At 59.9% G+C, this 14,826-nt stretch overlaps 1 protein-coding gene across 1 annotated transcript; it reads right to left on the bottom strand.

Annotated features, from left to right (window-relative positions):
* Positions 1–213: 213 nt before the first annotated feature.
* On the bottom strand, positions 214–13,726 carry RGS14 (regulator of G protein signaling 14). Its single transcript, XM_075542023.1, has 15 exons — positions 13,433–13,726; positions 7,447–7,468; positions 7,106–7,278; positions 6,743–6,835; positions 6,511–6,654; positions 5,387–5,530; positions 5,131–5,242; positions 4,726–4,832; positions 4,104–4,319; positions 1,920–1,996; positions 1,581–1,707; positions 1,420–1,501; positions 1,286–1,332; positions 1,098–1,203; positions 214–881 (listed from the first exon to the last, which is right to left on the bottom strand). Exons 1-15 carry the CDS (start codon positions 13,475–13,477, stop codon positions 691–693), a joined length of 1,686 nt encoding a protein of 561 aa, XP_075398138.1. The 5' UTR covers positions 13,478–13,726; the 3' UTR covers positions 214–690.
* Positions 13,727–14,826: the final 1,100 nt, after the last annotated feature.

Below are 14,826 nucleotides of genomic sequence, written 5' to 3'. Positions count from 1 at the left end.
CCCTTTTTTGGTTTCTCTTACACACACACACACACACACAGTGCAATCAAACAGGGCGTCTGACAACAGGAAGTGAGGAGGCACATCCTGAGTGCCCCAAGAACTTCCTGATTTGGCTGAGTGACAGAGGCAGTGTGATTTGTAGAGGAGCTGGGGGTGAGGGACGGGGGTAAGCCCACCAGGCAGGCAGACACACAAGGAACACACCTCATGACAGAATAATAATAGTTATTATAATAACAGTATCATACATCCAGGACATACCCAGCTGCCCCAAAGCCAACTGCAAAATATAGACAGTCCCATCTGTGTCTGTGGAAGGAGAAGCTACCCATCTGCACCCCCAACCTGGACTCAGACCAGCTCCCTGAGGAGGGGTCCGCCCTCCCCCACTGATCCCTGGCAGAAGGGAGGGGCTGGCATTGCCAACAATGCCTCTCTGGAGTGGACCCACCTCCCCCCGCAGGGGATTGGATGCAAGGGGACAGTGGACATGCCTGTGAGGGGTTAGGGGAGGGTAGCTGTGGGGTGTGGCTCTCCGGAGCCCCCTCTCCACCCTTTCCCACTTTCCCATGGGTCCCGCCCATGAAAAGGGGGGCAGGGGCACTTGTGGCACAGACAGGGCATGCAGAGGGACCTGCGGCATGCTTTCTCAGGTGCCATGCAGCCAGCCAGGACTGCGGGCAGCTGTCAGAGGGCCGAGTCCAAGTGGCCTTCCCTGGATGGGGCCTCTGAGTCCTTCTGTGGGGGTGTTTCCTGGGCGCTAGGCCCTTGGGGAGGCAGCTGCAGAAATTCTGGAAGTACTAGGTCCTCTTTGCGAAGAAGGCCCCTCTGGTCGTGGGCTCCGCTGCTCTGTACCCGGTTTAGTAGCTCTACCAGGCCTGAGGGGGTTCTCAGAGTCAGGGGCCACCAGATTCCAGCTCCCCTTCCTGGGACCACAGCCTCCCAGACCCCAGAGCCAACAACCCTTTCCTGGCCCAGCCCCTTGGGTCTCTCTGCCCTCTGCCCAGTTCAAGCCTCCCTCATGACACCCTCTAGAGCCCCCAAACCACCGCCCTGACCCCTCTGTGCCCCTGGCCTCGCCATCCCCGAAGTACCTTCGATATCACAAGTCTGCCGCTTCTTAGCCAGCTCGGCCAGCGAGTTGGGGGGGAGTGGAAGGGAGTGGGCGGCCTTGTCCTGGGTCCTGAGCAAGGTCGTTTGCTGTGAGAAAACGAGGTCAGAGTCATAGCCAGGAGAGGCATCACAGTGGGTGGAGAGGACAGGGCACCCTCCTCCTGCTCACCTGGCTGCGGTGGGGGGACAGGTCACCGGCATTGGTGATCTTAGTACCTGTGGCAGAGAGCGGAGACTGTTTTTGGTTTGCCTCCTGCGCGGTTCCTAGAGGCTGCGGGTCTTTGGGGGCTCAAGGTCTCCTACCCGGAGGAGTATCCAAAACCAGTCTCTGGGCCGCCACGGAGCTCACTAGCTTCTCCAGATCCAGAGGTTGCTTCTCGCCAGGCTGCGGGACAGGTCAGCAGCCCGCGGGGCAGCCCGCCGGCCCGCACCGCCCGGTTCCCGCCAGCGCCCCCGCGGCTTACCTGGTGCAGCGTCACCTGCTGCAGGTTCAGGCCGTGCTTCGCCAGGATGGGCTGCAGCGCCTCCTGCAGCCGCTTGGTGGGCTTGGCGGAGATGCGCACCACCCTCTCCAGCGCAGTCACCTCCAGCCTGCGCGGGAGCCCAGGAGGTGGAAAGCCGGCCGTCCCTCCCTCTCCTCCCCCGACCCGTCCCAGTGCCCCAACCCACCCACAGCAAGCCTAGAGAAGACATGGCCTCGGATCAGAGGCGGGGCTATCCCAGGGTCTGGGCCTGAGGGAGACCAGCTACCGAGAGGAGGGGAGAGGAGGGGACAGCCCCCAAGCTGTCGGGTGGGTACTCACTCGAAAGTGATCCTGTTCTCCAGCCGTACTTCCTGGTCCGCCAACACGGTGCAGTCCTGATCTAGCACCAGGGCCTTCTGTGGACGCCAAACAAGGTCAGTCTCTCCCACCCTGATCCATCAGTCAGGCCGCCATGGTCACTCCCTGCCACAGTTGCTATGCCCCGACCCCGTTACAGTTCAGGGGTGCAGATGAGGTAGGAGCAGGTTGGCATAGGAGGCTAGGGCCACAAGAGAAGGGTGGCCGGAATGGCGCAGAGGGCATGGGCAAGGACAGGAGCTATGGGCAACAGGTGGGGAGGGCGACATGGCCAAAGGGCTGAGGGACGAGGCAATTCAGGTCTTCTTGGTGGAGGTCACCCCTTCCGAGCCAGCACTGACTCTCCCTCCAGGACAGCTGTCCTCTTGTCCCTCAGGTATCTCCACTGCAGTCAGTCCAGCTGCATGGATTTCCTTCCGCACCTTTGAACACCCTCCCCAGGTCTCGTCCCTCTTTGGACATATGTCTGCTCTCTCATTCCCCTTTACTGGGGACACCTCTCATCTCCTCACTGAAAAACAGGGTACCAAAGCCCAAACACACCAAACCTAGTGCCACCCTAAGTGCTTCAGAGTGGAACTGGGCTCTAGGAGGGTCTCAGTGTCTATGACCTTGCGGAAGCAGGATGGCAGGCTTCTCTTCCATGGCACTGCTGGGAGAATTCAAACTCACTCACTGCCGATTCAGAGTGAGCCTAGAGGACAAGGTAGAACTGGCCCATGAGTTTCAGAGCCTGCAACTGTTTACAGGAATGGAAAGCCAGGTCTTTCTCCCGGTGATCTCCTGGGGGTTGGAATTGTTGACTTTTCTGATCACAACCCAACTCGTAACCACTACACGACCAGGGAGCATGTGAATCACTAAGCACTGGGTTTGCTGTTAAGTGCGTACCATTTAAGCTACCCAGGGGTCAGCAGGACACACAGTAGGTACACACATAAACAGTAACTAACGATTTCCACTCCAGAGGCCCCATGTGCCTGCACCAGTCCAGGGGCTGGGGGTGGCTGGGCCAGCCTCTCCCTGGCACCAGGCCTGTCTGTGCTACAGGGACATGTGGAGTGTGGTGGGTGTGAAGTTATATTTAGGCGGACACGAAGCCCCATCTGGGCTGCTGGCGGCTGCCCTGGCAGCCTGAATGTGGGCAGACTCCTCTTCATTGCTGCCCTCACCCCCTCACCCGCTAAGCCCCTAATGTGTCCTGCATTTACCCATCTCCAGGCCTTTCTTAAGTGTGTCCTCTGTCTGGAATGCCCTGCCCCCACATCCAGGCCGGAAACTTCCCTAGTCTCACCACCTGCTGCCTCCTTCATGAAGCCTTCCCACACCAGCCAGGAATAACACCTGCTGCCCTCTCAGACACGTTCTCTGCAGGTTTGACTCTGGTCCAGATGTCACCCTGCCCGACTCACTCCCAGTCTGCAGGCCTGGCAGGCAGTACCTAAGTCCCCATGTCTGCCTAGCCACCTGGGCAGGACCTTGGGGCCCATTTCCTAGGTGAAGGAAATCCCAACAGCACCCTTGGAATGAATGTAGCCTTCTTCCTTTATCCCCCCCCCCATCTATATATACACACACACACACACACTGAATGACTTTGTTTCAAGTGTGGCTTGTTTTCCCTAGACTCCTCTTTAACGCTTAATGCTAGTTTGCACCTAAGGGGAAGTTTTGCCTGGATAAGTCAGGCTGGGTGTCCCTAATGGCAGAGGTGGCGAGGACCCTACAAATGCCCATTTCAGAGATGGCATGGAGCTATGGAGATGGCATTAGGATTCTGGGAGTGATGGGGGTTGGGGGAAGGGGGTGGGCAGCTTTAGCTCCCTAAGACTATCCCGGTGTGGATGACGGAAGAAATTGGAAAACAGGGGTATGGAGTAGAGGATGGGATTTTCGTCAGGGTGAGATGTCTGAGTTTGAGTGAGGAGTTGGTGCTGGGGTTGGTTTGGAGATGGGCATGGGAGTGGGAGGCTGGAAAGGAAGGGGGTGATGCTTGGGAGTAGGGTTGGAATGGAGTTTGCTCTAGAAGTTAGAGATGGAGTGGGGCTGAGGTCATGGCTGGCCAGAGACAGGACCAGGGGGCAGGATTTGTGGGTGTGTGGGGGGGTGGTATGGGCAGAGTAGAGGGCCAGGCCAGGTTCTTACCTGCTCTTTGCCCACCAGGTAGACCTTAATGTCCGGGAGAGAGAGGCCTCGCTTCTCACAGATGCCTGCCAGCATGTCCCGGATGGTGAGGCCAGGGCGAGCCAGGGCCAAGGAGGCTGTCCCATCAGGCAAGTACACACAGCAGTACTTCCCTGGCCGCCCTTGCCCTTCGCTCTCACCCTCTGCACTCCCCAGGCTCTTCCGGTGGCTCTGGTTCTGGACAGAAGTGAGGGGAGGGTATGTGTGCACACACAAAGGTGTGCAGATAGTTTGAGGCAAGCATGCTCACGGGGTGAGCACATACCCAAGGGCACCCGTGTGGTTACAGTCTCCTACAAGCACATTTGCATGAACCTATACACCAGTATAAATGCGGGCCCTGGAGACAGGTCCATCTTCACACACACGCACACGCACACACACACCTCTGTGTCCACCTGGGCATATGAAACCGCCACGGGGACCCACACATGGGCAGACAGGACTCAATGTGATGAGGGGCGGGGGTGAGGGATGGAAGGCTAAAGAATTGGGCGGGCTGGAGCAAGCCAGGAGATGGCAGTGGGCCTCTGACAGGGAATGGCGGTGGCCCTAGTGGTGGTCTGCCCCTCAGTTGGCTCACCTCTGACTTGCTGCTGACAAAGGCGAGAAAGCCCAGGTCCAGGCTGGCAGAGGAGTTCAGGGACCCCTGAGACTCGCGGCGCAGGTTTGCAGCCCCACCAGCCAGCTCTGAGGGAGGGGGGACCATGAATGTTACACACACACACACACACACACACCCTCCGCCTCCGCTCTGCCCAGGCCTCTCCTTGGCCGTTCCAGGGCCTTATGGGCGCCCTCTTGCAAGTGTCCAATGCGGTTGGGATCCCTATAAGCATTGCTACCTCGAGGTTTCCTAAACATCTGAGGGGAACACGATGGTCACAGGGACACACATAGGGGGGAGGGGCATTCCTAAGGCCTGCCCCATCTCCTACCACTCCACCCCCCCCCAGCCACCTCTCCGCGGCGGCCCCCACCCCCTCACCCCTGCGGAAGGACTTGCGGAGCGGGCGGCCCCCAGGACCCTCAGCCGGCGGCAGCTGCCCCAGCTCCTCCACGCCCAGCGGCAGCGACTTCCCGGGCTTCAGCTTCGGCTTCTGCGGGCACAGGAAGGCGCCGGCATGGAAGGGGCCCTAGCCCCGGGCAGACTTGGGGCGCACCCCCGCAGATCTGCACCCGGGGCGTCCCCTCCTGCGTACGGTCGGCCAGCTCCCGGTCTCCCACGGCACCTCCGCCCGCACCTTCCTGGTGGCGTCGGGGCTGCGCAGGCGGGAGGAGCCGGGTTCCCGCAGCGCGCGGCCCTCGGCCTCAGCTAGCAGGCACTCGCGGTACAGCGGGGACTTGACGAAGCGCGCGTAGCTGTCGAACTTCATCAAGTTGAAGATCTGCGGGCGAGAGCCGGATACGTGGCGGGGAAGGGGCCCTGCTCTCGGGATGGGCAGGGCCCCCACCCCCCAACCTAGGTGCTGCGTTCTTGGCCGCGGTCCTCAGCAGTTCCTGAAGCCCCACCCCTTCCACGCCCAGCCCCCCCTCCGGCTGTCAGTCGCGCCCCTACCCCAGCGACTCCGCCCCTCCCCTAGCCGCCCTACTTCAAAGCCCCTCCTCGTAAGGCCCTCCAACCCAGAAGGGTATGTCCACAGTAAGCTCTGTACCCCAAAGTCAAACCCGTTGCTGAGTGCCGGTTCACGTTCATAGGAGCCCCTAGGGCAGAGTGGGACTTACTGCCCCATAGGGTTTCCAGAGCTGTCCATCCCAACGAAGAACTGCCGCATCCTTACCCCGCGGAGCGGTGCAAAGGTTGGGAGCAGCCCCCCACGTCAATCACCGGCAGATTCTCCCCTAAGCTGGATGGATAAGCCACTCACGGTGACCCATCCTGCCGGCCAGAGGACAAGTGGCCCCACTGGACGTCCTCTGTGGCACGTGGTTAGCAAAACCGACCGCCGCCTCTTTCTCCCCGTGGAGCAGCTGCGGGTGCAAACCGTCAGCTTTCCCGGGAGCTGCCGAAAGGCTTACCGCCGCCGCAGCATTCAAATAAAGGATATCAAATCAAACAGAACCCTCCTTCCTGGCGACCCTTCTGGGCAGGGTAGATCGATGTGCCCCTGTGGGCTTCTGAAACGGTTTCTTCCAACCCGCTACCAGCGGTCGGTGCCCAAGCATGAAGGCTTGCTGAGCTGCAAAGCGTCCCCGGAGCCGGCCGCCGCGTCCGTCCCCAACCGAGCGACTGGTGGGTTCGGGTTGCCACCTTTCGGACAGCGGCCCGACGCCGGCGCTCGGCGCGCCAGTCTCCTGCCTCCGCCCGGCTCGGCTCGGAGCCGCCTCTGCGCTCGTCTCCCGCTCCCCACCCACTGGGCCTGCGCACCTGAAGCTGCGGCGCCCGGAACATGTCTGGCCTGGGCTGCGCCAGCACCTCCTCGCCCAGCCACGCCTGCCGGTCGATGTTCACGGGGCTCAGCGCCTGGCTGGATAGGTACTCCTGGTAGATGCGGTGGGCTTCCTGAGCTAGCTGGGGAGCAGGGACCAGAGGAGATGGTCAGGGGGCAGCCCAAGCCCTAGTCCCCACCTCGTGCTCCAGCCCCTCCCTGCCCCCCTACCTGCTGCTTGTCGCTGGCTGGAATCTGTTGAAAGTGCTCGCAGGCCTTCCAGAAAGTCAAGTTCTCTGCGCTGAACTCCTTCTTCAGAAACTCCTGGGGAGGGAGGAGGAGGGAGGGAGAGGCAGACACCTAGTCAGAGGGGTTGTTTAGAGATTGGGACAGAATGGGGCTGAGCCAGACTGGTCCACAGGTGTGACCCACAGGAGCCAGGGAAAGGAAGAGAGAAAAGGTACAAGACAGGCTAGCTGAGGGCGAAACAAAGGAGGCCCGTCCGGCCAGCTCCATGTCTGACTTCTCCGTGCCCGCCCCATCCCTGGGCCACTGCCACCTGCCCACTCCACCCCACCCCACCCTAGGGCTTACAGTGAAGTAAGCCAGGCCCAAAGGGTCCTGCAGCAGCCGCTCGAAGGACGAAGCCCAGCTGGCCACAGGCTGCTCCTCGGTGGGGAAGGGGCTGCTGGGACCACTGGGGAGGCTGTGGATGCTGAGGGAGCTGCCCCGGCCCTGGTCCTGGGACCCCACCACACTGCTCAGCTCTGCCAGGGAAGAATATGGAAGAGTCAACTTCGGCCACCCACCTGCCCCTGCACAGTCCCATCCACTCTCCCGGTTCAGGACTTAGAAAGACAGCATGTGGCAGGGGTGCCCCAGCCCATCCCCAGCCCTGACCCAGGCGTCCAGGCGTCCCACGGGCTGTCACTCACCTCCATCAGAGACTGCCAGAACCTAAAAGAGACCCCAGGTGCAAAGTCAAAGGTGCAGCCAGGAGCTGGGCTGTGCCCCACCCCCAGCCTGGGCACCCCAGCCACACCAGTGCTACCCACTGTAAAGGCGAAACTGAGGAACAGGGAGGAAGACGGACATGACTGACAGGACAAGGGAGAGCAGAAACAGAAATAGCTTTATTCGGTGTGGGGAGCTCCCAGACGGACGGACGAGGTTCGTGATCTAGGCCAACAGGTCAGGGAAGTGTACCCAGCAGCTGGGGGTGAAGGTTTTTAAAGGGGTGGTGAGGAATGTAGGGCAATTAGCATATGGGCTAGGACTTAGCCCATCACCCTTGGGTGGGCCCAGCATGGTGGTAGGATCACCCACTTTTAATCCTGCCTCTGGCACAGGACTAGCTGGGCAACTTTGGGTGAGTTCCTTAATCCCTTTCTGCGTCTCCATCTATAAACAGGAGCTGATGCTAACCATAGGAACCCCCTTCCCCTTCCCGGGGCTGTGTGTGAGTGAGTCTACCAGGAGGCAGCAAGTGGGAAGGGTTGCATCATTGTTTGCAACCCTGTGTCTGCGGAGGCAGAAGTGTCTTCGGAGCTGAGGATCTCCATTGCAGCTGTTTTTTCTTGGGACTCATGGTCACCCACAAGTCTTCCCCACCTTGAGTTCAGCACAAGCTGCTGGGGCTCTAGTGTAGAGCAGTGGTTCTCAACCTGATGTGGTCCTCACACCTGGGACCCCACCTGCACAGCTACAGGTTCAGAGGTCTTCCTTTCTAACAAGCTTCCCCGGCAATGCTGCTGCTGGTTCTGCAGGCACGTGGACCACCCTGTGAGCAGCACTGTAGAGATCCACTCCATCCAGCCTCCCCCTCCAGATCCCAGAGCATGGTTCAGGTGCCTCTGGGAATCCACCCCCCTGCCCCCTGGCTCCCAGCTTTAGTGAAATAGAGAAACTCCTCTGAAAATGACTCCTTCAGTGGGCACCTCCCCGGCAACTCCTTAATGTTTGCTCAGAGCAGCTTCTACCTCTACCTGGCTCTGCCCCGCCCCTTGCTCCCACCCACAGACTCCCAGCTCCAGACAAACATCCAGACACACATACTCAACTTCCTTTAAGTGTTTCAGGAGTCCTCCGTGGAACCTGCCCTCTGCACTGGCAAATACAGAGGGCCAAAGCTGCTTCTCTGTAGCCTGTCTGTCTTCCTCTCACCTGGGATCCCAACTCCAGGGCTTGAGTCATCCCCAGTTTCCCCTCCTTCTCACCTCCTACATTTTTCACTTGGCCCTGCCTCTGGAAGCTTTCCACCACCTGCCCCATTCTTTCCAGCCCCCCCCCCAAACAGCCCTGCAAAACATTCCTGCCCCCCCCCCAGGAAGTCACTCCCTTCCTCCCTCTTTGCTGCACTCACAGCTCCCCACTTGCACAGCACCCTGGGAGCACCCAGCTTACAAAGCAATCTTCTGTAGGTGGCATCCCACAGATGGAGGATTTTAGAGGCCCTAGGTAATGAAAATAGTTCATGTGTGTGGCTGCTAACCGAAAGACTGGAGATTAGAGTCCACCAGAGGTACCTTCAGAGAAAGGCCTGGTGATGGACTTCCAAAAGAGCAGCCCTTGGGAGCACAGTCCTGACACACGGGGTTACCATGAGTCAGAGCCGAAGAACTGACGCCTACAAGTTAATTCTGTTTAAGTATTTTGGTGAAAAACTTTGTTGAAGTGTAAAGGGGCAACCCTGGCTGGCCCTGAACAGCAGCCTTGCTACAGGGAAGAACTCGCAACCTGGAGCCAGAGGATAAGATGCTCAGGAGGAGGTTTGGGGGTCACTCCGCACCCCACTCCCTGCCTTACCCCCCCCTCAGAGCTCCCTCCTGCTGGGCCACACCTTTTCATGCAGGGAACACAGCCAGCAACACTGTCACTTCTAGCGGAAGTGTGCTGCCGCACCCCTGCCCACCTCCTGCTCCTGTGGACTCCTCCCAGGTGTATTCCTCCGACCACTGGGTTCCCCACCCCAGGGAGGTAGGCCCCCCAACATCCGGGAAGCTCCTTCCTCTGCCTGCTTCCCCTTCCCTGGGATGGCTGCTTGGTCCTGCCCTCCTCCTGCACCTCCTCTGCCTGGCTCAGAGCCTTCCAAGACTCTACCTCCTGGGCAGGAGGGGCAGGGGCTCTAGATTTTGTTTGGCCCATTTACATTATGTTGAACAGACCGTCCTCAGGTGGGCCTGGCTCTACGCCACCCAGCTGTGCCACCATCTGGCCCCACTGCTGCCCTAGGAGGCCCTGGAGGGGTCAGTTTGCAACCTGAATTTCCCCCAGGGCTTGACTCATGCACCCCTTCCACCTACCTGGGGTCCCTCCAGCTCCCACCCTGCACTTCATCCAACTTTTCTATTCCATACACCCCCTGTCCCCCCACACACCCAGCACACATACCCCTACACACTCTAGTTTCCTGCTTTGCTCTTTCCTCTGCCTGGAGAATCTGTTCCTACTCCCCCCACCAGAGCCCCCAGATGCTGCCTGTTAAAGCCAGGCATCCCCAACACCGATCCTCCCCAGGACCCCTGCCCACACGAGTGGCCAGCCTTTCTGCTTGCTAGTTTGGTAACCCTTGGCAGCAGAGCGGGCTTGCAGGAGGGACTGCAGGGAGGCTCAGCCTCCTGCCCAGTTGGCTCCTGGTACAGCTGGGGCCAAGGCTGAGCAGAGACAGGAATCTGAAGGTGGGAGGAAGTGAAAAGAGAATCCAATTCTAGTGCCTTCTCTTGAGGGCAAGTGATTTCCCTCCTCTCAGCCTCAGTTTCCCCCTGCTAACATGGGGCTTGGGATTTCCATTCTCTTGGGCGGGACCAAGTTGGATGAAATTGAATGGGGGTTGAGTGTGAACACGTCAGTGTGCGGTCAGCCTGGGACCAGGCTCTGACAGACTGCTGTCCGGCCTGGGGAAGTTGTGCTAGGCAGAGATGGCTTCGCCTGGCCTCGCCCAGCCCACCCAGCCCGCAGGAGGAGAAGTGATGAGTGAATGGGAGAAAGGAGAAGGCGTTGAGGGAGGATGTGGTGGCCTGTGACCCCATGGGCAGGCCTCTGTTTTCCATACCTTTCCTTCAGAAGTGGGCCCAGGAGGAGCTGTTGGTATCTGACAGTCCAAAGGTAGGCTTAACTTTCCTGAGCTCCACCTATGTGACAGGCTTCTCAGGAGCCCTGCTGGCATAGTGGGTTCTGCGCTGGGCTGCTACTAGCAAGGTCAGGGGTTCAAAACCGCCAGCTGCTTCGAGGGATGACAAAACTTTCTATTCCCAGAAAAAGTGAGAGCCTCGGAAACTCACAGGGGCAGTGAGTTCTCCTCTGCACTGTAGGGCCACTGTGCGTTGGCAGCGACTGGATGCCAGTGAGTTTGAGTTTGGTTTTGACCTTGCCATAGGCGAGCCTTGGCAGCACGTACCCATATCGTTGCTCCACACATAGCCTTATCCTGCACGACAGGCAATGCCCTGTTTGACTGATGGCCAAACCAAGGCCCAGAGGAGTCACATGGCTGTGCCTAGAGCCCAGTGTGCCTGACTGGAGCCCCGAGCTCTTCCCTCACCCAAGCTGTCTGCCTGTGGAGCAGAGAGGCACCAGGGGAGGAAGGATGCCACAGGGCCTCGGCCCTTGGTGCACAGGTGGGGTGAAGGGCTCAAGGGGGCCCACTGAACTCTGCGTTTTGGAAGGGTCAGGCCTCAAAGGGGGTGGAGGGAGGTTGAGTTACTGAGCAGCTTTCATGCTGGTCACTTGAGGAAACTGAGGTTCCAGGAGCCTCTCTGGGGATGCCCCACAGAACCCTGGGTGCCTGACCCCAACCGCCTGGCCTGTGCCAGTCCCATAGAACTGACCCCAGTGCGCCAAATGGTCCCTCGAAGTTGTTCTCCTCCAGTGGGGAGACACACAGGCCCCCTGAGAGCAACAGGCATGAGAACTGCCCCGCTCCCTCTCCAGGGTTCACTCTGCTCCAGACCCCTCTCCCCCGTATCAGCATATTCAGACCATGCTGCAGCCTCTGCTGGGGCAGGGACTGCCTTCTGCAGAGAAGGTCTCTCCCTCCGCAGGTTACCCCCACTTTGTCTCGGCCTGCTCCGGGGCCTTACCCAAACCGACAGTTTAATCTAGTGTCTTTCACGACTGGCTAGGCTGAGGCTGCTGGTGGGCAGAGTCCAGGTGCCCTGTGCCTGGGACTTGAGTGGCTAGGGGGGACCTCACAGAGCAGGTGCTGAGGAGTGTCTGTGAAATAAATGAACGAACGGATCAGCCAAGTGGCGGTGGGGGTTCTGTGGAGACATCTCTAAGTGACAGGTTTCATTGCAGGCGCCTGACAAGCTGAGTGGCAGAAAGGCAAGGTAGGCAAAAGAAGCTGCCTTAGCAGGGAACACGGTGGGTTGGGATGGGGGGAGGTGGCAGGGGGTGGAGGAAGGGGAGGACATCCCAGCCAGGCAGTGCAGGAGGTGGGAGAGCATTGGAATGAGAGTCCTCCCTAATGGGGTCAAATGTGGGCCCCTCTGCTCACTGGTGACCTTGGGTGTTATTCACTCCACTGAGTCTCCCTCAAGGGTCACTTCTGGAAGGCAGGAGAAACTTGGTTCCTAGGTGTCTCTCAAGTTCACACCCCTGCCCTTGAGACCAGACTGAGACATCTGCCAATAGCCCTTTGCCAGTCAGGCAGTGCCCAGGAGAGGACCCAAGAAGGTTGCTGGAAGGGCAGGGGTGTCTCTCATGCTCTGAACAAGGCTGGGGTCAAGAAACCCTGGGGGACACCTGCTTAAGAGAGGGCAAGCCGTGGAGGAAGAGTCAGGGCTCTGGAGTGGGCAGGGTGGGTGCTTGGAGCTTTCAAAGTTCTGTGGGTGAGAGAGACGGTAAAAGAGGGGCTTGGTCACCCTTGCGGGGTTGGCTTAGGCTGAGAGATGAAGAACTAGAGGCAGGTCTTGGGAATTAGGGGGTGGGGTGGGGGGAAGGGAAGGTGGCTCAGCTTCTTCGAGGCGGGAGGCCCATGAGGAAGGCAGAGGGCACAGGTGGGCACTGGACTGACATGTATGGAGCCCCCCTAATGAGTCCCCGTCCTCAGGTTCATCAATCCACTTAATCACCTCAATAAGCCTTTGAGAGCTGCTGTAATCTCCCCATTTTTCAGACTCAGAAACTGAGGCTCCAAGAGGAGTTTTCCCCGCCCCTCTCCCACCCCCACCTCCAATAAAGGACAGCAGTGCTGAGACTCAAGCCAGGTCTGTTGGGGTCCAATGGAGCCAAGTAGAGGAAGGTCAGAGGTGGGCTAGGGACTTTGGGACAGGAAGGCCCAGCCCTGCCCATCCTATCTGCCAAATGAACGCAGAAGCTGGCTTTCTGAGTGTGGCCTCAGGGTGGGAGAGAGGGTGTGGGAGTGGGACAGTGTGGCCAGGCTGTCCTAGTGCCCAGTGCCACCACCTTCCTGGAACCACTGAGCACTTAGACGTGGCACCAATTCTGCAGCCCAGCCTGCCCATGCTGACCAGCCCGCCCAAGGGCCCAGGAGTAGCTGAGGAAGATGATGGAGCCAACGCAGCTGTGGGACAGTGACCCAGTGAGGTGACCCTTGGGCACCAGGGTCCTGGGGAGAAGGGTGTGGGGGGGGTGTCGGGGGGCTTGAACCACTCAGGCAGGGAGGCGTTGTCCAAGCAGAGAGACAACTCCGGCGGTGCCAATGTAGCAGCAAGTGAGCTGGAGGGGTGGGGCGGGCCTGGACCAGAAGCAGTGCCCACTCTAACCTGCCCTGATCCCCAGAGTCCCATGTCTCCAGAGAACCACCTGGGAGGGTCCTGGGGTGAGCGCATCAGTCCCGCTGCCTGTTGCCGGCTGTTTCCAACTTCTCTCCTTTGCTGGGCCCCACGGGGCACGCCTCTGGGGCTCTGCCCTGGGTGTGCCTACCCCTCCCCGTGTCCCTGGCCCGGAGCCCACACTCACCATGCGCCCGTTGGGGACGCCCAGGTGCTTGGGCTTCCCTGGCATGCCGCTGCTGATCAGGGGTCCCCGGCGCGGGGGGCGCCCACCATGGGGACAGCGGGCAGGGCCGGCGGCCGGAGCTTGTAGGGCAGGCGGGCGGCAGAGAGCCCGCGCGGCTCCGTGGCTCCTTCGGCTCTCACATCGGCTCTCACATCCTGCAACAGCAGCTCACTACCTCTTTTCTCTGCCACAGGAAGTGTCTCTATAGAAACCAAACCACAGAAAGAAGCAAGGTCTAAGGGAGCGAACGCCTCTTCCTACACACCCTCCGCGCGCGCGCGCACACACACACACACACACACACACACGCCGCCAACGCATCCTTGGCAGCACCCCACACAGGCACCGGAACACGGAACACGGCGAGGCCCTGGCGTGCTCCGCAAGGAGCCAGCCTGCTCCAGGGGCTCCAGGGTCCTGCTGGGCACCCAGCAGGGCACTCACACACCCAGGCCCCCACTGGTACCCAGCAGGGGCCCTTGGACCCCCCACCCGCCGCCCTGGCATGTGCACTGGGATTTCTGGTCATGCATGGGCTTCACTTTTCCACATACCTACGGTGTGCTGGATCTGCGCCCACTACCGGCCCCCACCCCATCCCAGGTGCCCTCCCCAGGCGCCTGCCCATGTGTGCAGAGGGGGAAGCCCCTGTGTCATTCAGGTGTGCCCATCATCAGCACACAGCTCGCCTCTTGAAGGAGGCCCCTGGGTAGCCCCTCCAGCTGGTGCGGGCCAGGCACCGTGTGCACACGCTTGCCTACTCGCGGGTAGCACACGTGCAGCTGCACACTTGCAGAGCAGGGGTATTGGGGGCAGCCCTGGCGCTGGGGCCCTGCCCTCTCGGGCCTGGCCCCAGCCTGGAAGAACTCAAGTCCTCTAGCCAGAGAGTCCTCAGTTGACCGCTTTTGCGAGTACCTCCCACAAGGGCTCATGTTCTACTCTCAGCCCTGGGGGCGCTGTGGGGTAAGCATTGGACTGCCGTCTGCAAGGTTGAATGTTCAAAGCCACCACCAGTTCAAAGCCATCTTTCTGTCGAGGCAGAAAGATGAGTCTGTTTGCTTCCAGAAAGATGGACAAATGCCAAAGCCCTCTGTAGGGTCGCCATGAGTCAGACTGGAGTCAAGAGCATTGAGTTTGGTTTGGGCTTGAACTTGCTGAGAGTCCTGCAGTGCCATGATTTACCATCAAGGGCTGGACCCTTCTTTAGCTAGGGACAAGGCAAAGTCCCTCATCTACATGCTATCCTCGACCTCACTGCTCCTGTCTAGGGTGGGGACCCGAACCCTGCCTCTTCCCTGGTGCATGTCTCAGGCTCCACATGACAAGTGCCCCCAATGCTCCCCCCACCCGCCCCC

This window comes from Tenrec ecaudatus, chromosome 2, assembly GCF_050624435.1.
Source record: "Tenrec ecaudatus isolate mTenEca1 chromosome 2, mTenEca1.hap1, whole genome shotgun sequence".
NCBI classification, from domain to species: Eukaryota; Metazoa; Chordata; class Mammalia; order Afrosoricida; family Tenrecidae; genus Tenrec; species Tenrec ecaudatus.
Note: the sequence above shows the minus strand (reverse complement) of the source record. Positions and strands in the feature narration are given on the sequence as shown.

Excerpts from the sequence above, each read along its gene's own strand:
- RGS14 (XM_075542023.1), bottom strand. The coding sequence starts at position 13,477 with ATGCCAGGGAAGCCCAAGCACCTGGGCGTCCCCAACGGGCGCATG. Across the intron at positions 4,320-4,725 it reads TTGTCAGCAGCAAGTCAGAG|AACCAGAGCCACCGGAAGAG; the intron begins GTGAGCCAACTG and ends ACTTCTGTCCAG. Across the intron at positions 1,997-4,103 it reads ACCTGGTGGGCAAAGAGCAG|AAGGCCCTGGTGCTAGATCA; the intron begins GTAAGAACCTGG and ends TGGCGTCCACAG.